The 23,985-nt window shown below is 40.3% G+C and overlaps 1 protein-coding gene across 2 annotated transcripts in view; it reads right to left on the bottom strand.

Moving 5' to 3' along the window:
* The window catches only part of LRRC49 (leucine rich repeat containing 49), a 115,470-nt gene that overhangs the window by 47,452 nt on the left and 44,033 nt on the right, over positions 1-23,985 (bottom strand). For both annotated transcript variants that reach the window (XM_073303708.2, XM_073303709.2), the window contains exon 10: positions 4,146-4,293. In XM_073303708.2, coding sequence (XP_073159809.2) covers positions 4,146-4,293 — 148 coding nt within the window. The remainder of the gene's footprint in view (positions 1-4,145; positions 4,294-23,985) is intronic.

The raw sequence follows: 23,985 nt of genomic DNA, 5'->3' as shown, positions 1-23,985 counted from the left end.
CTACCAGTGCTAGAACACTTCAGGGGTGGAAGGTCTCTCAATGCAAAAATGTAACAGCGCCAGGAGGGAATTCCATTCTGAATAAAATAGGAGAACCAATTCCCTATTCTGGAAAAATTTTCAAGCAATAATAGCTGTGTTCATTTCAAGCCATAGAAGTCTTTAGGATATCAATAAAGAGAGGCAAAGAAGTTTTACTGGAAATATTTAACTGTTAAGTCTACATTTGGAGCTGGGAACCATGGCAAAGCTTTTTAAAATATATGTATTTAACTTCACAGATTTTGTTGGAAGGGCAAATTACATACATGGTGTACAGTCCATGTATTTCTTTCTGGTTAACTCCTCACCAGTAAGTAGGCTTAGAAGGAGTAGATTTTTTTCAGTAAGTGTCAGTAAACGTCAATTTCACCATACACACACAAATCAACAAAAAATATTTTCATAGATAATAATCAAAATTTACTTATAGGCAAAGAAAGAAAAATGCTGTGTGAGAATTTATTAGAGTTTGATTTAAGGATATTTATTTTTTATATTTTGACGCAATGTTTACAATTTGTGTTTTAACAGTTATAGAGCTTTAACTTTTTGAATCTCACCATCTACTGTCATTAAATAATTACTGCCTAACCCCCTTGTTGTCTGACTACCCGGTAATAGGGTATTCAGGGGGCCTGGTGGGTAAGGACTTAGCGTACCTGGTTTCCAGTCACTCATTGCAGAAAAAACGGGAGGGGGAGGGAAGGATAGAAATACCTGGTCCCTACCCCAGAGGTGCTGTGGTCTCAGCCCACCTATGGGCCTAGTTCTCAAGCAGGATGTGGTAGGGGAACCAGGGCCAACCCTCTCCATGGGATCCCAGCCCAGGCCCCTGTGGGAAACAGCATCAGACAAGTCTTCCACACAGAGAACCCAAGTCTGCCACCCTGGACCACTTCCTTTCTATCTGCTCCTTCAGCTTGGGGCATGGTCCCCTAAAGTTCAAACAATCTGAAGTTTAACAGAGTTCAAATGAGCAGAGCCTCTCAGGACCTACTGGTTCTAAAAAAAAAAAAAAAAAAAAAGCAGGTGTGAGCAAGAGGTAGGTTAGAGAAAGCACCACCTGTGGGGCTCACCAGCACCATGGTCCCATCTAAAGCTCAGCCTTCAGTGTGGCTTTCAGGAGAAGGGCCTGCCTTTCCCCCAGCCTGTTTGCTCTCCCTCTCATTGCCTGGATTTCTGAGCTTCTTTTTAACCTGTACCTGCAGCCAGAGCATACTTTGTAGGCCTAGAGGGGCAGGACTACCTGGGCCCAGTATTGCCCTTTAACTCCTTCGGGCCCAGTGTGAGGTTTGTATACCCCATCACACAAACCCCATAATTTCCCGCAACTGTAAAAATGTATATAGATAAAAAACAAAAAAAATGCTTAAAACCAAAACATCAATATTATCGAAATTACAAAAAAATGAATTCTGCGAAGCCTACTTATAAAGCTGCATTGTATTCAATTCAAATTTAGACACGTTTTCTACACATCTGCAAACTGCTGTAAAAAGGATTATCTTCGATTTACTTTTCTCAATGGTAGATGGCAAAGAAGGGCCATTTTCCTGCTTTGAGGGGAAAAAAAACACCTTACGAAGTGTGTCATCCAAAAAGGTTCAGTTTATTTTATCAATTGAAGTTTGAGGGGGGAAGAGCTAAAGACTTTCTCTTGGGATGGGATTTAGCTAGGTTAAACAATTGGATAGGTTTGTTTTTCTTAACTGGAACTGGTCTCCTAGAGATATACACTTGCAGCCCAACGGTAATATTTTCACAATCCATACATGACTTGGGAGCCTAAGTCTCATAGAAAGTTAAGAGGACTTAGGTGCTTTAGAAAAATGTTACCCTTAGCCTCTGCTCTCACTTCAATGAAAATCTTTGCCAGCGGAGATGACATGCCAAACAGAAATGAAGGGGAATATGCAGTTGTGCCCGCAACATCTGGGGGGGAAGATACCAGCGAAAGGAGGACACTCAGGCCTAAGAATAGTAAACTATGCTTTATTGAAGGAAGGAAGAACTTACGCTCTAAACTGTGCAGGGAGCCCCTAGGATGCGCGAAGGGGCGGCAGGGGACTCTGGACGTTCGGGACAGCTGACCAGGCAGGACTCCGCGGGGGGGTGGGGGGGAGTCCTCTGCGGCGCTATATTCTCCGCGCTTACTTCGGGGTTACATGGGGTCAACAGCTGGCTACATTCTTATATGTACGATTTATGCTTATTACATAAACTGACTTGTTTACAGGCAAAAATATGGTGAGCTATGCTACAATATCTTTTGGCAGGGTCTGTCCAACAAAGTTCATTGAAACTGCCTGCATCTTCTGCTTACATCCAGTCACATACTCAGTCCACCACTTAGCTCCTTGCCAATCTTCCGCAACCTTGCCCCTACAGCAGTAATAGCACCCACTATAAATAATTTTCAGACAAACATCTTCTTCAATTCTCTTGCAGAAGAAATTAAGGAATTTCTAACCAGAAAAGAGCAATTACCAGGTCTACCTATTAGTTGTCTGCAAGGCAAAGCAAGACTGGGGAATTCAGGATATTCAGGTGGACCACAATAAAGGAGAAAAAAAAAATCACAATCCAAGTAGAGTTTTGGTCTATTCATCAAATGAAGTTAGACAATGACCTTTCCTGTTAGTGTAAAGTAAACTCATCCACTCATAGAAACATCAAGCTAGGTATTGCCCAGTGTATACCAGTGCAATATGCTGTTGCCAATCAGAACACCTGAATTCAGTGTTGCCCACTCAATTTTATCATGAGCATCACATTGAAGGAGAGTGATTACTTTAGATAAGCTATGTGAGCTGTAGCTCATGAAAGCTTATGCTCAAATAAATTGGTTAGTCTCTAAGGTGCCACAAGTACTCCTTTTCTTTTTGCGAATACAGACTAACACGGCTGTTACTCTGAAACCTACCAACAGGAGAGTGGATTTGGGGGGTGGGGAGAAAACCTGGATTTGTGCTGGAAATGGCCCACCTTGATTATCATACACATTGTAAGGAGAGTGATCACTTTAGATAAGCTATTACCAGCAGGAGAGTGGGGTGGGGGGAGAGAAAACCCTTTGTAGTGATAAACACCCATTTTTCATGGTCTGTGTGTATAAAAACATCTTATGTATTTTCCACAGTATGCATCCGATGAAGTGAGCTGTAGCTCACGAAAGCTTATGCTCAAATAAATTGGTTAGTCTCTAAGGTGCCACAAGTACTCCTTTTCTTTTTATGATATTTGGTATTTTTCTTACAGAACTAGCTCCTGAAGTCATATATGTGAGAAACTCAGCTTTCATTTAAAAAAAAATGTGAATTGTTAGTCCTCATTATTGTGGGAAAAAAGCTTGAAAATGTGAAACCTTAAGGCTCAAAAACCAGAAGGCACATAACAAGAATGATATAAATAAATCTCATGATTTTAAGCCAATCTTGTGGTTTTGGAGGGGACAATTCTTTTTTTGGGGGGGGGGGGAAGACTGGAGCACTTAACAATACTGTGGATTTTAAGACAACTATGGGACAAAAAGCTGACAGAGATCAGACATCACAGAGCTGAGGAACTCAACAAGGATGTGGGCCTACTTAAAGGTATTAACAGAGGGCTTGTTCTTCTAACAGGTGATAATTCACCTGTATAGTGGTTGTGAGGACATGTACTGTTACTTAAATCTGCAGAAGGAAGCCAGGAACAACTGGGATGGGGAAGGTTCTAGGCAGAAGCACTACACTGAAATAAGGAGTCAGTAATTTTAGTGATAATATATTTTCCTTATTGTAATAACATTCTTTGTTCGATGTTTAGAAGAAAACACCTCTGATATTCTTTACAATTGTCAAGGGACAGTTGTCACAGTGTGGGTGAAGAAAAATATTTTAAAATGGTTTAATAAAAATAAATGTGTTAGAGTTAAGCAAGAAAAATACATACTTGTGTAGCACAGTACAAAAACAAGTTACAATATTGTAATGTTCAAGTTACATCTGAATTCAGAGGTAGATACAACGTAAAAGTTTTTCCATACATAGAACCCAGCAATCCTATTCACCAATTTTAATACTTACAGCATCTGATGAATACTTTTTCAGAAAATTCCTTACCGTGATTCTCTTCATATCTAACTGTCGGAGCTGCATCATATGATGGAGAATAGTGTTTTTGTACCATGTCTCCTGAGCTATCGGATTGCCATCAAGGGTGATATCAGATAGGGATGAGGAATCAGCAAGGCACAGAACGTTGTCAAAACTGCACACAAAAAAGGGAATTGCTTTTAATGCAACTGAAGAATCAATTTTCTTCACAAAGACATACAAGCTACAGGAAGGCATTCTCTAAACGCTAAATATGCTTACATCAGAAGCATGTTACAAATGAATATGAATTGTTCTTGCTTCCCTCTTCTCTATCACTAATTCTTTAGGAACTGGTAGTTTTTTGAAACAGGATCTCTCAACATGACAAGCAAATATTTCAACAAGACATTTAAAAAATAAATAAGGAGTTGCAATAAAAACTATCCTTGCTCAATTCATTTCATGATTTGATAACATTTTATTCCTCTTCATTTTATATCTTTATATATTGGTTGATGCCAATTAAAATAATAAAAATGATAATAGAAAAGAAGTTACAAGATGCATTTACTATTTGTAGCATGACGTTAGCCCTGTATTCACAAGATACTGTCTCTTGGAAGAACCAGAAAACTGAAGTTCATAACCAGTTGCAGGCATTATAACCCCCAAAATAAGAATGATTGTCATTTTCTTGGCTAAATTTCACTTTGAATACTTCCTTTTGCCTAAGTAAATTTCCACACCACCAACATTGGAGAAAGATGTCATTTTTTACTGTCCCAAAAATATTATATAGAGCTTCTCAGCACTGCTAAACATCTGCCATAATTCACTTTAATGGAAGCTGGTGGGTGAAGGGATTCCTTTTTACATAGTTCGCACAGTAGTTTGGAATTTTTCAAGATCTTAAAATATAAGATATGGCAGCAATTTTTTACCTAATTACAGGGGCATCTGTTCCAAACTGCTGAATTGTGTGAATGAAAGAAAAATAAGAAATTAATTCAGGATCCCTGTATCATAAAATATACATTGTTCCTTTATTTTGACACACATCTTTTTTCTGATATTTAATAATGTGCAAGAACATGCGCTGCTCAAATATTTTGTAAAAAATAAATTCTTAGTAATGAGACCTCAGTACAGTGCTCATCTATTTATATATTTTCTGGGAAGAGAGCAAAGACCACTAATGTTTGTGTGTATTATAAAGTGTGCAGCTTAGTGAAGTTCTGCTCATATTCCATGTTTCTGAGTATATCAGAAGTTGATGGCTATTTTTCTTAAATGCCATTAGTTAGATAAGAGCCTACGCTCGACAGCACCCAAAGGACATTTGCAATCTGGTTATTGTGCACAATTGTAAGTCCTCTATGTAAAACTATGACTGCCGAAATTTCACTGAAACATGGCTATGTGTTGGTCTAGATAAAAGACAAATATTATATGAAAATACAAGAAGACTCCTCTGAGAAGTGGAGAGACAGATTCAAGACACCCTTTCTAATCCTTCAAAAAAGGAAAAGCAGACAGTGGAAAAATCTAAATGTTCTAAGATAAACACTGTAAATAACAGCAAAACATTTCTATATGAGGGTACAATATCATGCTGCCGCTTCGATCTGTGTGTGGAAGACCATTCCATGCAGAAAAATGGCTCTGGTGTCTTCATCCTCCTAGAGGGCAACAAAAAATACTGTGCACCCTATAGAAGCTGCAGCCAAAAGGGGACCTTGCAAGTATGGCTTCATTGCAGACACTGGAGACCAGAGCCATAGGAGAGGTTCAAGGCCTCCATGCAGATGGCCAAGCCTCCTGCAAATCCTGGGCGAGACATCAAATTAGGTGCCTTACCACCCCATAACAGTAGACCTCTGTGCAGATACAAAATTTGTATCTGCATTTGATCCACAATCCACAAAAATGGTCCATGGATATCCACAGATTTGCAGGGCTCTACAGAACAGTGCAGGAGAATGTCTATTAGGAAATCCTCACAGAATTTCTGTGAATGATAAATCCCCTTTTTTAAAAGCCAACTATTTAAACCAGAGGTGGGCAAACTGTGGCCTGCATCCAGCCTGCCAGTCATTTTAAGCTAGCCCTCAAGCTCCAACTGGGGAGCAGAGTCTGGGGCTTGTCCTGCTCCGGCCGGGGAGCAGGGTCAGGGGCTGCGCCATGTGGCTCCTAGAAGCAGTGACATGGTCCCACTCCGGTTCCTATGCACTCCAATGGCCCCCTCTGGCACTCCAATGGGAGCTGCAGGGGCAGTGCCTGCAGACAGGGCAGCATGCAGAGCCACCTGGCCGCGTCTCTGTGTAGGAGCTGGAGAAGGGACATGCTGCTGCTTCCGGGAGCCGCTTGAGGTAAGTGCTGCCCAGAGCCTGCACCCCTGAGCCTCTCCCCACGCACCAACCCCCTGTCCCAGCCCTGATCCCCCTCCTGCCCTTCAAACCCCTCGATCCCAGCCCGGAGCTACATAAAAGGTGCACTCAAGGAGTGGATGAATGGCACTATGTGCAAAAAGTTTTAGTAATACCCACTGTGCTAAAACTGGAAAATGAAACTTGTGCTGGTGAAATTATTTGAGAAATGATATAAGCAATGAAGAACAGAGGAGAAAAGACTATTGGGATTTGTTAATAATTACATTTTGCACTTCTATAATGTCTTCCTTCTGAGGGCCTCAAAGAAATTTACAAAATAAATGACACCAAGCCTTAATACATTTTCTATCACATTTCTGCGTAACAACAAACTAATGGGTATAGCACCGACAAGTAATGAACCCATGTGATGGAGCACTATAAGATCTAAACAAAGGAGTTACTTGGCAAAGGGAAAAAGCAGCATCCTTTCACATCTAACTATATTTTAATGAAGGGAAACTGATCAGCTAAAAGCTTTAAATACCTAATGTGAAAGCCTGGCCCTATGGAAATCAGTGGAAGTTTTGCCACTGACTTTAACAGAGCCAGCATTTTACCCTTATTCTTCATTATTGCATTCTATAGCATAAAATGACTAGACAATAGATTCTGAATATACATATACTTTTTTTTTAAAAAAAGAGAAGGTTACCCACCCTGTGCAGTAACCGAGGTTATCAAGACGGTTGTCTCTGCGGGTGTTCCACTTTAGGTGAATCTGCACCCCTGCACTTGTAATTGGAGACTTTTAGTAGCAGTGCCTGACTGGGTCACACACTGTCTCAGGCAGTTACACAGCACTGTGCGACCAATCTTCCCTCAGTTCCTTCTCTACTGCAGAGTCCATGGTGCAAAAAAAAATCCAAAGTAGAGGGGAGGAGGGAGGGTAGTGGAGCATCCCCAGGGACAAGAACCTCAGTTACTGCACAGGGTGATTAATCTTCACACTCTTCGACGAGTGTCCCTGTGGGTGCTCCACTTTCGGTGACTGTAGAGCAGTGCCTCTTGGTGGAAGGGAGGGGCTTTGGAGTTGCAGTGGTGGTGGACGATAAAACCGTATGTCCTGAGAAAGCGTCTGATGACAAGTGCTGCTCTATGACATAATGCTGGGTGAATGTATGGGCTGATGCCCAGGTTGCTGATTTACAGATGTCCACAATGGGCACATTGTTGAGGAAGGCTACTGAGGCAGAGAGTGCTCTGGTGGAGTGTGTGCAGGTCCCCAGTGGGGGTTGTAGCTGTTGACGGCAATAGCAAAGGTCAATGTAGCCAGAGATCCATATAGACAGCCTCTGTTTGGATATGGTGTCTCCCTTAGATCATTCCGTGATGGAAAGAAACAACTATGGTGGCTTTCTGAAAGTTTTTGTGCTCTCAATGTAAAATGCTAGCACCCTTTGGACATCCACAGTGTGAAGCATTGCTTCTTGTTTATTCCCGTGAGGTTCTGGGAAGAAAGATGGGAGATGGATGGGTTGATTCAAATGGAATGAGGAAACTCCTTTATGTAAGAATTTGGGTTATGGTCTTAGGGTAACTTTGTTTTTGAAAAATATTGTGTATGGGGAGGGGGTGCTATGAGGGCCCCCGTTTTTCATCGGACGGATGTGATATCAATGAGAAAGGCCGCCTTCATCAAGAGATGGAGAAGTGAACACGTTGGTAGTGGTTCAAAGGGGGCCCAGTAAGGCATCGCAACAGCAGATTGAGGTCCCATGATGGAGTAGGGGCTCGTATTTCGGGGTAAAGGTTACAAAGACCCTTGAGAAAGCATTTAGTGGTCAGGTGGGCGAAGACTGAGAACTCATCCACTTTGCGATGGAACGCCAGGATTACTGTGAGGTATACTCTGATCGAGCTCATTGAGAGACTCAATTTCTTACATTCCAGTACGTAGTCCAGTACCAGTGGTAAAGGAGAGGTAGTCACCATTATTTGTCTATTGTGGCACCATGTATGGAATCTCTTCCAATTGTGCAGGTAGGTATGTCAGGTAGTAGATCTTTTGCTGTTTAAAAGAATGTTCCTTACCTCCTTTGAGCACGTCATTTCACTGTCTTGGAACCATGGAGTAGTCATGCTTTCAGGTGGAGTTTTGCCTGGTTCAGGTGGTAGACCTGGCCATGTCCAGGAGATGTGGTAAAGGGGAAGAGTGCACGGTGGGCAAATAGCAATCTTCACGAGGTAAAGAAATCACATTTGTCTGGGAAACGGGAGGGGCGGGGGGTAAGGGGTTATCAAAATGACTCAGGTGCTGTCGGTCCTGATCTTGTACAAGACCGTGGACTAGGAGAAGGGTCGGTAGAAAAGGTGTACAATCGGGGTGCATCCCATCTGAGAAGAAAAGCATTGCCTAGAGAATGGGGTCTCAATCCTGCTCTTGAGCAAAAGTGTGGGGCACTTGGCATTTTGGGTGGTCACAGAGGTCTATAGTTGGGAATCCGCAGTGCATGAAAATGTTCTGTAGTACTCTGGTGTTCATTTCCCACTTGTGGTCCGAGGAAAATTTTCTGCTCAGTGCATCTGTAGTGGTGTTTTGGCATCCTGTAGATAGGAGGTTACACAGCTGTCTGCGTAACAACAAACTAATGGGTATAGCACCGACAAGTAATGAACCCATGTGATGGAGCACTATAAGATCTAAACAAAGGAGTTACTTGGCAAAGGGGAAAAGCAGCATCCCTACTCATCAGTTTATATAAAACATAAAAGCGATGTGGTCTATCAGAACCTTTATGGCCTTGTCCCTGATCATGGGTAGAAAGTGTGAGCATCCATTATGGACTGCCCACAGCTCCAGCAGGTTTATGTGTAGTGTTGATTCCGATGGGGAGCAGTGGCCTTGGATCATGTGGTTGTGCAGGTGTGCCCCCACCCCAACCTAGTCTATTATGAGTATCATTGATGGAAGGATCTGTGTCAAGGGAACTCCTGTGCAAACATTGTGTGGTTGAGTCTATCAATGTAGATAATTTTTTACTTTGGTTGGCATCATAAGATGCTTGTTTATGCTGTCTGTGTGGAATATATACTTTCCTGAGCCAGCCTTGCAAGCATCACATGTGCAGTCTGGCATATTTGATGACAAACGTCATCGCTGACATGTGCCCTAACAGTTGGAGGCAATGTCCAATGTCCGTGGGCTGACTTGTGGTGATTAGATTGACTAAAACTGGATCAGGGAAAAGAGGCAGTAGCTTCCAGAGAGTCCCTGTCACATGGGGAAGATCTGGAACGGTATTGTCTGCCCTTCTCGTTTATGGTCTCTACCACCAAAGAGTTTGGTGTGGGTGTGAAAATAGAAATTCCATCCCCTTGGGAAGGACACAGCATTTTTTTGCACTCTTTTGCAGGTGGGTGAAATTGTTGCTGGGGTCTGCCAGATGGTCTTGACTGGGTCTTGATGGTCTAGTCATTTTACGCATGAGAGCCTCATTTATTGGGAGAGCAATCTTGGAGGAGGCTGAAGTCTGGAGAATGTCCAGCAACTTATGTTGGGCCTCCACCACTTCTTCCAGAAGTATAGCAAGGAAATCTGCAATCTTGTTTAAAGTCATCCCCCACTGTGGGTGGTGGGGGCATGATAGCTTCATCCGGAGAAGAGGATGAAAAATTGGCATCTTGCATGACTTCCTGATCCAAAGTCTCCTCCAATTCCTCTACTGCCTCTTCCAGAGGTTCAAAGGGTCCAGGTACAGAACATGATGGAGAACGCCTCAACCTCTTCTTGGCTGGACTGGGAGGCTAAGGATAGTGTTGGTGGTATACTGCCCATGTGTCCTAGTAGGCCACTGTGGTGGAAATCCATAGGTGGCAGCATCCATGGATGTCTGTACCATCCTTGAGTTTCGGGTCTGGGTTGGTATTCATGTGCTCTGGCAGACCTGGTCTGGTGGCTGTGTGGATAGGCAAGGAGTGATAGAAGGAAAAGATTTCTCCTTCATCTTCATCATCCTCGTCACTGGATAAAGGAGGAACTGATCTGGGTGGGGTGGTAAGTTGGCACAGTACCATGTGTTCTGGAGTGAGGTCAGTACCAAGGAGTGGAGATTCCAGTGCCAAAGAGACCAGAAGATCTTTATGGCAGAGAAATTCCTGTGGTACCGAGAGCATCAGGACCAAGGAGGGTGTTGTCGGTGGTATTGATGTCCTTACCACAGTTGTCGGTGCCAAGGGACGTGTGCTATGCACTGAGGAGGCAGAAGGCGGCGCCATAGACTGTAGTGCTGCCAAGCGGCTTGGTGTCGCATGTCTGAGTGTCTCCAGTGGTACCAAGACAAGGATGGTAGGTTTCCCTTTAGTGCCTTTTTCCGAGCCAGCCCGCTTAGGCTCTTTAGCTCGCACAATACCCATGGTACTGGATGGTCCCACTACCTCAAAAGCGGAGGGTCTCAGTGCTTTCGATACCAGTGGGGTATGACAGATTGGGGAACATCTCTTTTTGGCAGATTCATGAGGAGGGGAGGTCAGCACCTGCTTCTTTGTCGCCTTATTGGCAGAGTGCTCCTTCCTCTGAGAGGGCGTTGGGGAACCTCTGTCAGATGCCGCCGTTGCAGACCAGTGCCCAGAAGGGGTCTGTGATCCCGAATCGGATGCTGGGTGCAGAGACTTCTCTATCATGAGACGTTTTAGGTGTAGGTCCCTTGCCTTCCTAGAGTGAGCCTTGAGATTGTGGCAGTGTGAGAACTTTTGTGGTATGTGTGTCTAGCCAAGGCAGCAGACACACTGTGAGGACTGGTAAGTGAGGCAACGTTTAAAACCCAGGGAGCTGGGCATGCCCCTTAGAATAGGGTTTCTCCCAAGAGGGAGGGTAACTATACTACACTAAGGGGTATCCTAATAACTGAAAATTAAACTCCAAAGATAAGAATTTTTTTTAAGAAAGAATGAATGGCGAATAGATAGGGAAGGAAAATATTGACTATTAACTAACTATTGATTAACTAACCAGTATTCTAAAGTTAAAGCTAGACTATGATAAGCTCAGAGGCTCTGCTAATTGCTCAGCCTCAAGCAAAGAGCCATAGAGAAGGAACTGAGGGAGGTTTGGTCGGACAGCACTATGTAACCAGCTGAGATGGCGGGAGACAGGGACAACGTATGTGCAACCCAACCAGGCACTGCTACTAAAAATCTCCAATTACAAGAGCAAGGGTGCAGATTCACCTAAAGTGGAGCACCCACAGGGACACTCCTCGAAGAAGTGTGTGCTTTTTTCCCTAAAAAGGAGGGCACTACAGTTCAGACTTCTACTGAAAAAACAGCACACAGACTATCACATACAAATTAAACATGTTCTTGAAGGATCTAATGAATTATTCAATTTTTTTTCTTCTCTGATTAGAGCAGGAAAAAATGTGCCTATATCCTAGCTATGCCTGTCATCATGAACTAAACTCTGGAGATCTACAAAGAGCTATAAATATCCATCTGTAATATAAATGCACAAACAATACAGGCTATGAGTAATAAAATCTTTCTCACAACTGAGTAATGTACTGTAAACACTGTTCTCTAATTAGCTGTTGGTTTTGATTGTGACCTATATATGCATGTTTAAACTGACCTATTGAGAAAAAGAAAAGATATGTTTGATGTTATCACTTCTCTAACAACAGATTCTGCAACGAACTCCCCAAATTACTTCGGTGACATAATATTCCAAAAATATTTACAAATGATAGAACAACATTACTACTACTAAAGATTTTCTTTGATAAGAAATACTAAGCCATTCTTGACATATAATGAAATATAGTTTTCCTAATTAGCCTGCAAAAAACATGAGAGGAAGGATTGATATTCTCCCTGTTAAATTCATAACATTGACAATGTCCAGTGTTTAAAGGTATCAAGAATTCTGGGCTAATCATTAAATATTTTTTAATATTTGTTTAAATACGCTATTTTACATACTACACAAGGTTTTTTAAATAACACTAATATATACAATCTTCTCCCTAAAGAAAAATAAACCAACTTTTCAGTAAGTTTAAAATGCCCTACTTCCCAGAAGATGGCTCAACTTCCTGTTTGAGGCAACAGATGGTAAGGAGCATTGGACCATAAACATTGGGACAATTTCCCTTCGTATAATAGCAAAGCATGAAGGGGACCTTTCTCTCCCTCTAATGACTTAGCTATAGAGCTGGGCAGAAAACTGTTTTCCTGTCTCAAGAACATTTTCAAGACCTCCAAAATGTTTTTGCTTCATATCTGGATGAAACTGAGACCTTTTCAAAGTTTTATGTGGAATGGGGGGAGAGGGAAGAGAGAGAGACACCCCAGAAAAACCAACATATCCTAGATATGCCCGATTTACAGCAGGAACATGAATACGAGTCTCCCACATCCCAGGGTATGCCTTAACCACTAAGCTATTGACTATTCTTGGGCGGGTGTCCCCCCACGAAATTCCATCCTGGACTTAAGAAACCATCCTAATGAAAGTTTCAGTGAAACAGACCCTCTTTCCCTCAAAAAGTTTCAGTTTCAACTAATCAGCATTTTCTGACAAAAAACGTTTCATTGAAAAATTCCTGACCAGCTCTACTTAGCTAGAGCCTTAGAAGAACAGGACTCTTCAGCCCAGTTCTTAGTTCAATAACATTGCTAAGAGTATGACAAATGCTTTGATAGGCTATCACACAGCAGAGTTATAAAAGAAATTGGAGGAAATCTATTTCTGAAGAAAAAAGATTATGGGGGGGAAGCATAGGAAGATACAGGCAATAACTGGACTTAATTATCAATATGCATCCTCTTGTTTATTGAAATTGTGTCAGTGGGAAACGAAGATAAATGTACAATTTTCTTGAAACTAAATTAAGAACTCAATTTTAGATCTATTTAAGTTTACCATAGACTTCAAAAATATTTTGTACATGTTTCTGCCAGTTTCATTCACATAATGAATTCCACCATAATCACTTTTACTGACTTTAAAAGATATTCTAAGGTATCATCTCAACTTAATTACAAAGTGAGAATGAGCATGAGCAAGACAGACATGAGTCAAACTATGGCATCAAATTTTAGTTATATAATCAAATTGCTTATTTTATAACAATAAAAATGATGTATTTCTATTCTTACTACTCATCAAATATTTTGTTTAAAATTAAGGTCTGGTAAAATACCTTGGTTATGCTTCATTATGCTAAGAAATGCTTAAACGTGCTACTATGCAATTCTAAAAGTGCTCAATTTAGATTTTTGCTGGACACAATATTGAACTAATATTATTTTTAAGTTAATAAAAACTAAGATTCAAAACTCAGGGAATATACATGAAGATATAAAATTACATATAAAAACAGTTTAAAATTAAAGGGTATTTACTCATTTAGTTACCTGCTAAAACTATATTTTGGAACTGTAGCCTTTCCCTACTACTCTTGGCCATATCAAAACCAACTAAAACAGGAAAAGGAATTAAGAGAATGCAGATCCCAGCATTATGCTGGGTGTTTCTGATATTATCAAATGATACAGGAGAAACAAAAGTGAACTTTGATAATTATAAAAAGCATCTCAATTGACCTTTAAAGCTGATCAGTCTATTGGAAAAAATACAGTGCAATATGGGGCTCAACTCCATAAACATTTCCTCCTGAGTAACTTTATTTATCTGAGCAGCCTCAACAATTTCAGTGAGATTATTCATGCATGAAAACATCTTTATGATCACGCCAATAGTCTGCAACACATTCTGACCACCTTGCCGGTAATTCCATAATCCAAAGGTAAATAGTGTATTTTCAGTAAAATTATTATTTATTACAAAATTTGTTTAAGTACGCATGTCTGTAAATAGAACAAAACCGTTCACAATCTTACATCAATGATATTACTGATCACAGACATGAATGTCGCTATCTTACAACAAAAAAACTTCAAATCCAGACTCCAGCGAGAAACTGCTGAATTGGAATTCATTTGCAAATTGGATACTATTAAATTAGGCTTAAATAGAGACTGGGAGTGGCTAAGTCATTATGCAAGGTAGCCTATTTCCCCTTGTTTTTTTCTAACCCCCCCCCCCACACACACACACACGTTCTGGTTAAACTTGGATTTATGCTGGAAATGGCCCACCTTGATTATCATGCACATTGTAAGGAGAGTGGTCAGTTTGGATGAGCTATTGCCAGCAGGAGAGTGAGTTTGTGTGTGTGGGATGGGGGGGTGAGAAAACCTGGATTTGTGCTGGAAATGGCCCACCTTGATTATCATACACATTTTAAAGAGAGTGGTCACTTTGGATGGGCTATTACCAGCAGGAGAGTGAGTTTGGGGGAGGGGGGAGCAGAGGGTGAGAAAACCTGGATTTGTGCTGGAAATGGCCCAACTTGATGATCACTTTAGATAAGCTATTACCAGCAGGAGAGTGGGGTGGAAGGAGGTATTGTTTCATGGTCTCTGTGTATATATAATGTCTTCTGCAGTTTCCACAGTATGCATCCGATGAAGTGAGCTGTAGCTCACGAAAGCTCATGCTCAAATAAGTTGGTTAGTCTCTAAGGTGCCACAAGTACTCCTTTTCTTTTTGCGAATACAGACTAACATGGCTGTTACTCTGAAACCAGACAAAATAGTGCTAGACACAATATGAAAATCTAAAGAGGCATATTTGTGGACTGAAAATTATAACTGCATTAAAATAATTCCTCCCTCACTTACTGAACAAATCTGATTCTGTGATTTCCTGCAACAGCTAACAACATAACCACCTAAGAATCAATCTTGCCCCATTCAAGTCAATGAGAGTTTTGTTATTGATTTCAATGGGAGCAGAATTAGGCCACTAAGACCGAGGAAGAGTGCAAAACTATACTTGCTTTATGTGCTGGTGGTTTGATATGATTTTAAAATATTGTATTTAAAAGTGTATTATCCATTTTTAAGTTAAGCAATCACTCAACGGATGAGTAAACAGTTGATCTTCTAATAAAAGATAGAACAGAACTGTACTTAATGCTTTTAGGAGGTCTCTTAAGGCAGGAGGTTATGTAATAAGGGTGATCTCTTGGAAAGGTTTCAGTGTATAGATATTGTTACGGATCTGGAATCTTAACTTTACCCCACCCCTAAAATAGTATAAGTTAGTTGTGCAGGGTATTCTGTATTATTACTTCATAGGTTCTATCAGTGCATCCTGCTCTAATCATTCTGTTAAACATTAATCTAAAGAGACCCCTAAGATAATTATCAGGAGGATACCAGTTTTTAAACTGTCCTACAGATGTACAACTTCATTCTGATGCCCGCTCTTCCATTTAAAAAAAAAAAGTGAGAAAGGGATTTTATTTCTAATGCACAAAATAGCTCTAAATTATGTTTAAAAATAAGTTACTGGCCTCAGGACTGGAGTTTGAGGAAGTCCTAAGCTCTGAAGACAGGGGCTCCTGGCTGGAATATTTAGGGGAGAAGCACCCCATAATGCTTTATAGAAATATGCTTATGATTGTAAATATGACGTGACTGGAATATGTTTTATGCTAGATACGCCATGTAACATATCTCTGCAAAGGGTAAAATCTACTAAATATATTAATCCTATTTACATGCATGTATCATTTTTGTATTCAAGTTATAAATATTGGCTATGTACTTGTTTGATTTTAAGTAGTCTCAGTGAAGCAGTTGGTCAGCTTCTTGAGAAAAGATTATTCTCAGAAAGTGCCCAATCAAGAAACACTTAAGCTAACAATGAACTCTGAGAGATGCCAATCCACATCTGAGCTTTCCTGGGAATGTGGCATCGGCAGGTAAAGTTCTGAGTCATGCATGGACACGTGACTTGCCCACGTGACTCCAAAACTCCATCTTGCAGCTGGATTCTGCATAGGAGAGGAGAAGGGGTTTCCACCCACAAGAGAAAGTCTATTTAAGCCCCTGGAAACTCCTCCATTTTGTCTTCAGCTGGCTCAAGAGGTAGCCTCTCCACCCCTGAAAGATACCTGAAAGAGACTGGAACAAAGGACAGTAACTACGGGGTGGGAGTGATTGCTGGACCCAGACTAGAAGAAGGCTAGTCTGTAAAAGAAGCTTACTGAAACATCTCCGAGGGTGAGATTTCATCTGTAATCACCTTCTTACTGCATTAGGCTTAGACTTGCGTGCTTTATTTTATTTATTTTATTTTGCGTGCTTTATTTTATTTTACTTTGTTCTGTCTGTTATTACTTGGAACCACTTAAATCCTACTTTTTGTATTTAATAAAATCACTTTTTACTTATTAATTAACCCAGCGTACGTATTAATGCCTGGAGGGGGGCAAACAGCTGTGCATCTCTCTCTATCAGTGTTACAGAGGGCGAACAATTTATGAGTTTACCCTGTATAAGCTTTATACAGGGTAAAACAGATTTATTTGGGGTTTGGACCCCTTTGGGAGCTTGGTACCGCAGTGTTGGAGACAGGAACACTTCTTAAGCTCTTTCCAGTTAAGCCTGCAGCTTTTGGGGGACATGGTTCAGACCTGGGTCTGTGTTCGTAGCAGGCTAGAGTGTCTGGCACAACCAGGAAGGGCTCTGAAGTCCCAAGCTGGCAGGGAAAGCAGGCTCAGAGGTAGTCCAGGCACATCAGGGAGCAGTCCCAAAGGGGTTTCTGCAATCCAACCCGTCACATATGTATTCTGTTTGGAGTCTGAAGTGTTTTCATTATTGTGGGAACAACCTACCAAGTTATTCTTTGCACTTAACTATCAGTACGGACATGAACTGATCATTAAAGACAAACTTTCTCCAAGCTACAAACAATGTAAGAGTCCTGTGATATAAAAAAATCATCTTTATGCCTAATTTCTTCTACACTGCTAGAGCTGGGAAAAGATTTCATGCTGAGAAAGATCATTTGCAAACTGAAAAGGAGTACTTGTGGCACCTTAGAGACTAACCAATTTATTTGAGCATAAGCTTTCGTGAGCTACAGCTCACTTCATCAGATGCATAAAGTGAAAAATGCAGTGAGGATGTTTTATACACATAGACCATGAAAAAATGGGTGTTTATCACTTCAAAAGGTTTTCTCTCCCCCGACCCCACTCTCCTGCTGGTAATAGCTTATCTAAAGTGATCATCAAGTTGGGCCATTTCCAGCACAAATCCAGGTTCTCTCACCCTCCGCCCCGCCCCCCCACAAACTCACTCTCCTGCTGGTAATAGCCCATCCAAAGTGACCACTCTCCTTACAATGCGTATGATAATCAAGGTGGGCCATTTCCAGCACAAATCCAGGGTTTAACAAGAACGTCTGAGGAACAGTGGGGGGCGGGGTAGGAAAAAACAAGGGGAAATAGGTTACCTTGCATAATGACTTAGCCACTCCCAGTCTCTATTCAAGCCTAAGTTAATTGTATCCAATTTGCAAATGAATTCCAAATCAGCAGTCTCTCGCTGGAGTCTGGTTTTGAAGTTTTTCTGTTGTAATATCGCAACTTTCATGTCTGTAATCGCGTGACCAGAGAGATTGAAGTGTTCTCCAACTGGTTTATGAATGTGATATATGCCATCATGTGCAAGCAATGCCCCTCTGCCATGTACATTGGTCAAACTGGACAATCTCTACGTAAAAGAATAAATGGACACAAATCAGATGTCAAGAATTATATCATTCATAAACCAATCAGAGAACACTTCAATCTCTCTGGTCACACGATTACAGACAGCGAGAGACTGCTGAATTGGAATTCTTTTACAAATTGGATACAATTAACTTAGGTTTGAATAGAGACTGGGAGTGGCTAAGTCATTATGCAAGGTAACCTATTTCCCCTTGTTTTTTCCTAACCCTCCTCCCTCCACCCCCCACTCCCCCCCGGTCCTCAGACGTTCTTGTTAAACCCTGGATTTGTGCTGGAAATGGCCCACCTTGATTATCATACACATTGTAAGGAGAGTGATCACTTTAGATAAGCTATTACCAGCAGGAGAGTGGGGTGGGGGGAGAGAAAACCTTTTGAAGTGATAAACACCCATTTTTTCATGGTCTGTGTGTATAAAACATCCTCACTGCATTTTCTACTGAATGCATCCGATGAAGTGAGTTGTAGCTCACGAAAGCTTATGCTCAAATAAATTGGTTAGTCTCTAAGGTGCCACAAGTACTCCTTTTCTTTTTGCGAATACAAACTAACACGGCTGCTACTCTGAAACCTGTCATTTGCAAACTGTGGTGGCAAAAATTAAACAACAAAAAACTCATCAAGAGTCAGTAATCTAGAAGGCAAAGTGCCACTTACTTTAGCATGGCTGAAGACTGCAGAAAAAGTCAACAGCAACACTAGAAGCTTCTTTTGTCCAAGATGAAGTATGTACTAAAATAATGGTAAAATCTGTATTGTATTATTGATGTGTTAGTGTGCAAAGTCTCTTGGACAAGCATCTTTTTATTATTTTAAATCTAAATAAATAATAAATACAATAATCTTTCATGCAAAGTCAGAAGTCTGAAGAATCAAATGTAAGGAGTAAACGTTTAGGTGCTAGGGTTCCCAGTAAGATGAAAGATACCAGACTACAAGTTTTTCGGGACTAATTTTTTTTTAAAGAAGTTTTCTCCCAAGGACTGGACATAAACAGTGAGAAAGCTCAGCTATATTGTTAACTGGGTACAGATCCTTGAAATAGAGAAGAAAATGGTAGAATACAAGAGGTATTGTTACAGATTACTGAGATCCGAAACATATCCCATGGATATCAAGGGACAACTGAAAGGAATACAGGGTTAATTTTTTTTAACCTAAACCTGGGCTTTCCACCTAGGCAAAAACAAAAGACTTCATCCCTGACAAGTAGCATGTTCCAAGAGGCAGACATCATGCAGCAATGCTCCATCAGGCTATACTAAAAGATGACTGACCTATGTAAAACTTTATTTAAAGATGCAGAGTCTGTATCCTTTTCCTTTACTGATGGAAAAAGCTGAAAAGGTGGTAGGTGACAGTTCTCATGGCCTTGGATATGTTCACTTAGGCAAAAAGTGTCAATTGTGGCTGGCCAAAATAAGACACTTAAATAGGTGGTCTCGTTTTGAAAAGTGCTGAGCACCCTCCGATTCCATAGGCATCAAGAGAAGCGAGGGATGTTCAGCACCTCTGAAAAATTAGTTACAGTATCTAAATGCCTCTTGGCACCCAGGTCTGAAAATGTTGGCCTTGGGTCATAAAGGTAGGCTACTAAATCCATATTAAGGGACCTAAAATAGTAGCCTGGTTTTCAGAGGTGCTGAGCACCTGGCAGCTAATATTGAAGTCAATTCATGTGCTCTGCACCTTTGAAAATTAGGCCTTTTTAGTGAGTAGGTTTAGGAGCCAAGTTTGAAATTTTTAGCCTAGATTGCTTTGTGGCTTAATTTTCACACCGTAAAATAGACAATAATTACCTACCTACCTTATGAATGTTGTGATGATTTATTAGTTACTATTTAACAATATCACCTGATCAAAAAAATCCATCATTCCACTGAAATGTCACACAAATAAATTTAGTAAAGCTAAAAGTTTAGTTCTGCAGAAGACTTTGGCCTGAAACTTTTGTGACTGCAGAGTTAAATGTGATGTTATTTGTGAACCTCTATTGTGCTAGATTAGATTTTAGTGTGACAATATTCATTCTAAATCAACTAATACTTCTGACCTTCAAAACTAGTTTCAAATACATCAGAATTCAATAGCTGCACTAAAGCCTTCTTCTACAAGAATTAGCCTGTACAGTATTTATACTTCTAGAAATTCTGCTGCTACATGCAGAATTAAAAAAACAAATCAATCTCCTTCAGGAAACAACAAAAAACTTTTTAGAAAGGTTGGTTGGGTTTTCAACCCCTTATGATAAATGAGTACTGTGGTGCTTTGAAGTTCTGAGTACTTCAACATACCTCAGATTATTAGTGAAACTGAAACAGATGTCCCTCCTTTTTCCTTTTTTTTAAGGGCATGAACCCTAAAAAAAAATAACTCCGTGCTATAATAAAATGTGCTTTTAATTATTTTTTTGTTTAAAAAATAAATTCACAAATAAATCCTCAAAAAGCCAAAGCTAAATGAAGAAGCCCTCTCTAACTATCACATTGTCTCCAACAACTGATTTCTAAGGGCTTGTCTTCAATGAAGTATTAGCTTTCGTAATCTACACTTGAGCTAACTCCTCCTAAGTTAGCCTAGCCTGAGTGAGAGTGCTCTCATAGCAAAACCACACTGGAGCAACCCAGAGTGACTGGATTAGCAGCAGAGAGAAGCTGCAACCCCACGGCATCACTAGTTCAGGCATGGGGAGCACTCAGGCTTTAGTCCAAACCCCTGACAGACCAGCTGGCTCAAGTAGGAAGCACCACTTAACTTGAGCTAGATTTTTGTACATGGACAGGACGGAGTTGGGTTAGAGGCAACACTCTAGTTATACCTCAAGCTAACTCTGCAATGAAGAGAAGCCCAAAGCAAGTTATGCGCAAGTAGTGACAAACAAGCTCTAATGTGATATTTCCCAGCATCCTGAATATTTGCAAATCAGGATTCAGACTGTGGCACAGCACAGAGATAGCCATAAAAGATGACCCGTTACACCAATACAGGCTATATTTCAATACTCTCTTCTGATCTCTTTGTCCACCATAAAGGTGTTGCTAACCTGTTTGCAGTTGCATAATAGAAAGCTGTAACAGATGAGTGTTACAATAGTTCAAATCATTCCTTTCACTAAGTAACCAGATGGGAAAATTGCTCCTCTTCTCCAAAACCCACACCTGAAGGGGTCATATCTGTACCCAACCTATTTTTGCTAAATAAATATGATTTACAAGATGCAGAATAGAAGACAGTCATGGCCTTGTAAAGTTTACAATCATTGGCAAATTAATTTACATCTCCAAGACATGGAATAAAAATAGACTTCTTCGTTTTCATATTAAGAAATACCAGTAATAACAACCCCCCCGCCCCTCCGAGCTCTAGTGGGGCAAGTTAAATAGTTCTAAAAGCAAAAAAATCTCAAAGTTCTGCCGGATAACAATCTAGATGAGAAGTCTGGATAATTCAGCAAGAGTCCAAAAAATGATTTTTTATTCTGTGTTTGTACAGCACCTAGCACACTGAGATCCTTGTCCCTGACTGGGGCTCCTAGGTGTTACGATAATACAAATAAATAATAATAGATTATAAGGAACCATCAAGGTGTGTTGCAATAATTGGGCCTACAATATTTTCCCTAATTGTGAACTTAACTGTAAAAAGCTTGCTCTTGCCCGCCCCCGGAACTTCAACTGGTGTAAAAAAATGCATGAAAGTTCGTAAGGTGTCACAAAAACTTCTAATAGCAAGTGTTCATGGGAAATGGTATGAAAATAACTGAATTAGTCCAAACAAAAAGGCCTAGTGATATAACTCAAGTCCTGTCAAGATCCTGCTTAGTAAACTGGAAAAGTGCGGAACCAGAAACTAGTGAACCAAAATGGGTATACTGGTCTAATTGGTGGACAAAATAATGAGAGGATGGGCTATTTCACCCACCATTCCCTGGGTGGATTCTTAAAGAGAGAGACTTTTGGGAGAAAAATTGTCTAATGGAGTTAGCTTCACCACCATGGCTTCCAACCCCACCATCTCTTGGAACCCAGGGCCTTTGTCATCCTGATCCTGAGAGTTTGGTCCTGACCAGACCATGCCAGAGAGAGGGACCCAGATGATATTGCCACCTCTTTTGGCTCCATCTGAATCCCAAACACCACCTGGGATGAAACAGGATTGTACTTCAATAACAGCAACAACTGCTCCAGCTCATCTCAACTAACTTCTTCTCTTTTCCCCAAAAGTACAGTTAATACCCTCTTTAATATGATCTAAAGAGGCTGTTAAACAAGGAGGTGGAGGATTTCCTTCTAAAAACTCTCCAGCTAAAGGGAAGGGGAACAAGGAATGTTGTTAAAGTGAAAGCCTTATTTGACAAATACTTCACATTTTAAATGTTTTAAGTGTTTTTCCATCTTTTCTATGTTTTTAATAAAAGGTTAATAGGATTCTTAATGGTGTGTTTGCCATGTTACCACATGCCCAAACCTTGTTTAACACTGTTTAATGTTGGACAGTTATGGGGTTATGTCAACACCTTAAGCCCATATATTCCATTTAAATTAATGTAACAGGTGCGAATGCTATTAGTTTGCCTGACTACTAAATCTGTCCAAGCTGAGGACGGAAATAAGACATTATTTCTTTGTTCCAGTCCCCATACCAATTCTTGGTTTGGTTTTAGCTTATGAGGTCTTAACAACATGAACACTTGGGAACTTGTGTACAAAAGATTTCTTTAGAGGAACAGTAGCATTCTGGGGTTCCTCTGAAAATGAAGAGGAGAGAATATCTCATTAATATTAAGACCATAACAGCTTGAAATGTCCTCATCTGTAATGAGGCATATTACAAAGACATTCCAATTGATACATGTCAATGTTTATCAATACATGATGCAACAACTCTTGCTGCCATGTGACAAGCACCAAACTGATGCTCCAATGTGAACTTTTGCTATGTCAAAACAATTCATTCTAAATTAATCTTTTTAAAATGTTCTATCTCCTTTGGAGATATTCTGATTTAACATAAAGGCCGTATTATTACATCTTATGAAGTAATTTTTTAAATCAATATCTGATTAACTGACTCTAAGGAAACCAAGCTGTGAATACAACCAGACTTTTGCAACATATCTTGCTGCTGCTGCTAGCAAGTTATCATTGTGTACCTGTGAGTAAATGCTTTAGATCATTGCATAAGTATTGTCATTTGTCTGAAATATTTTTTTGTCTTTTTACATACACATGCATGTAGAATTGTTTCTTGAAAATATATTTTCAAAGTTTACCACAAGGCATATGGTAAATCTAAATAAATAAGTCATGAGAATACGTACAAAGGGTAGTGGGAACTTTCATTCTTGATCTTACTACAGCAATACTCCATGTTAAAATTGTGTCTAAAGTTCCCATTACACTTGCCAATTTTCAGTTTAAACATCTTGGTCAAGTCAAACTGCACCAGGAAAAATATCAGTACATAATTGGTTATAAAAACACATTTTTTAAATTATTTCCCTGATACGAAACATGTCACGCATCAGTTATATAACACAAAATGTACATTCAGTGTTGTTTCACCTCCTTGATGAAATGCTGTTGTTCAATGGCATGTCAACATTTCAAAACATCAACAAGCCAAATGTCACCACCATCAAGATGTTATAATGGTGACTGGCATGTAAAGTGTTAGGTTGGTCCAAACATAAGGTTCATACAGTGGAAAAGTGCGATTTTCAACTGATTTCAGATTTTTTTTTTAAACTGATTTCAACTCTAAACCAAAACCAAAACCAAAACTAAACATTACATACTTGCAAGACAATGTTTAAGGTATGTACATCCCATGTAGGGACAAATT

Source organism: Lepidochelys kempii, chromosome 10, assembly GCF_965140285.1.
Source record: "Lepidochelys kempii isolate rLepKem1 chromosome 10, rLepKem1.hap1, whole genome shotgun sequence".
Classification (NCBI taxonomy): domain Eukaryota; kingdom Metazoa; phylum Chordata; order Testudines; family Cheloniidae; genus Lepidochelys; species Lepidochelys kempii.
This window is presented reverse-complemented; position numbering and strand designations above follow the sequence as displayed.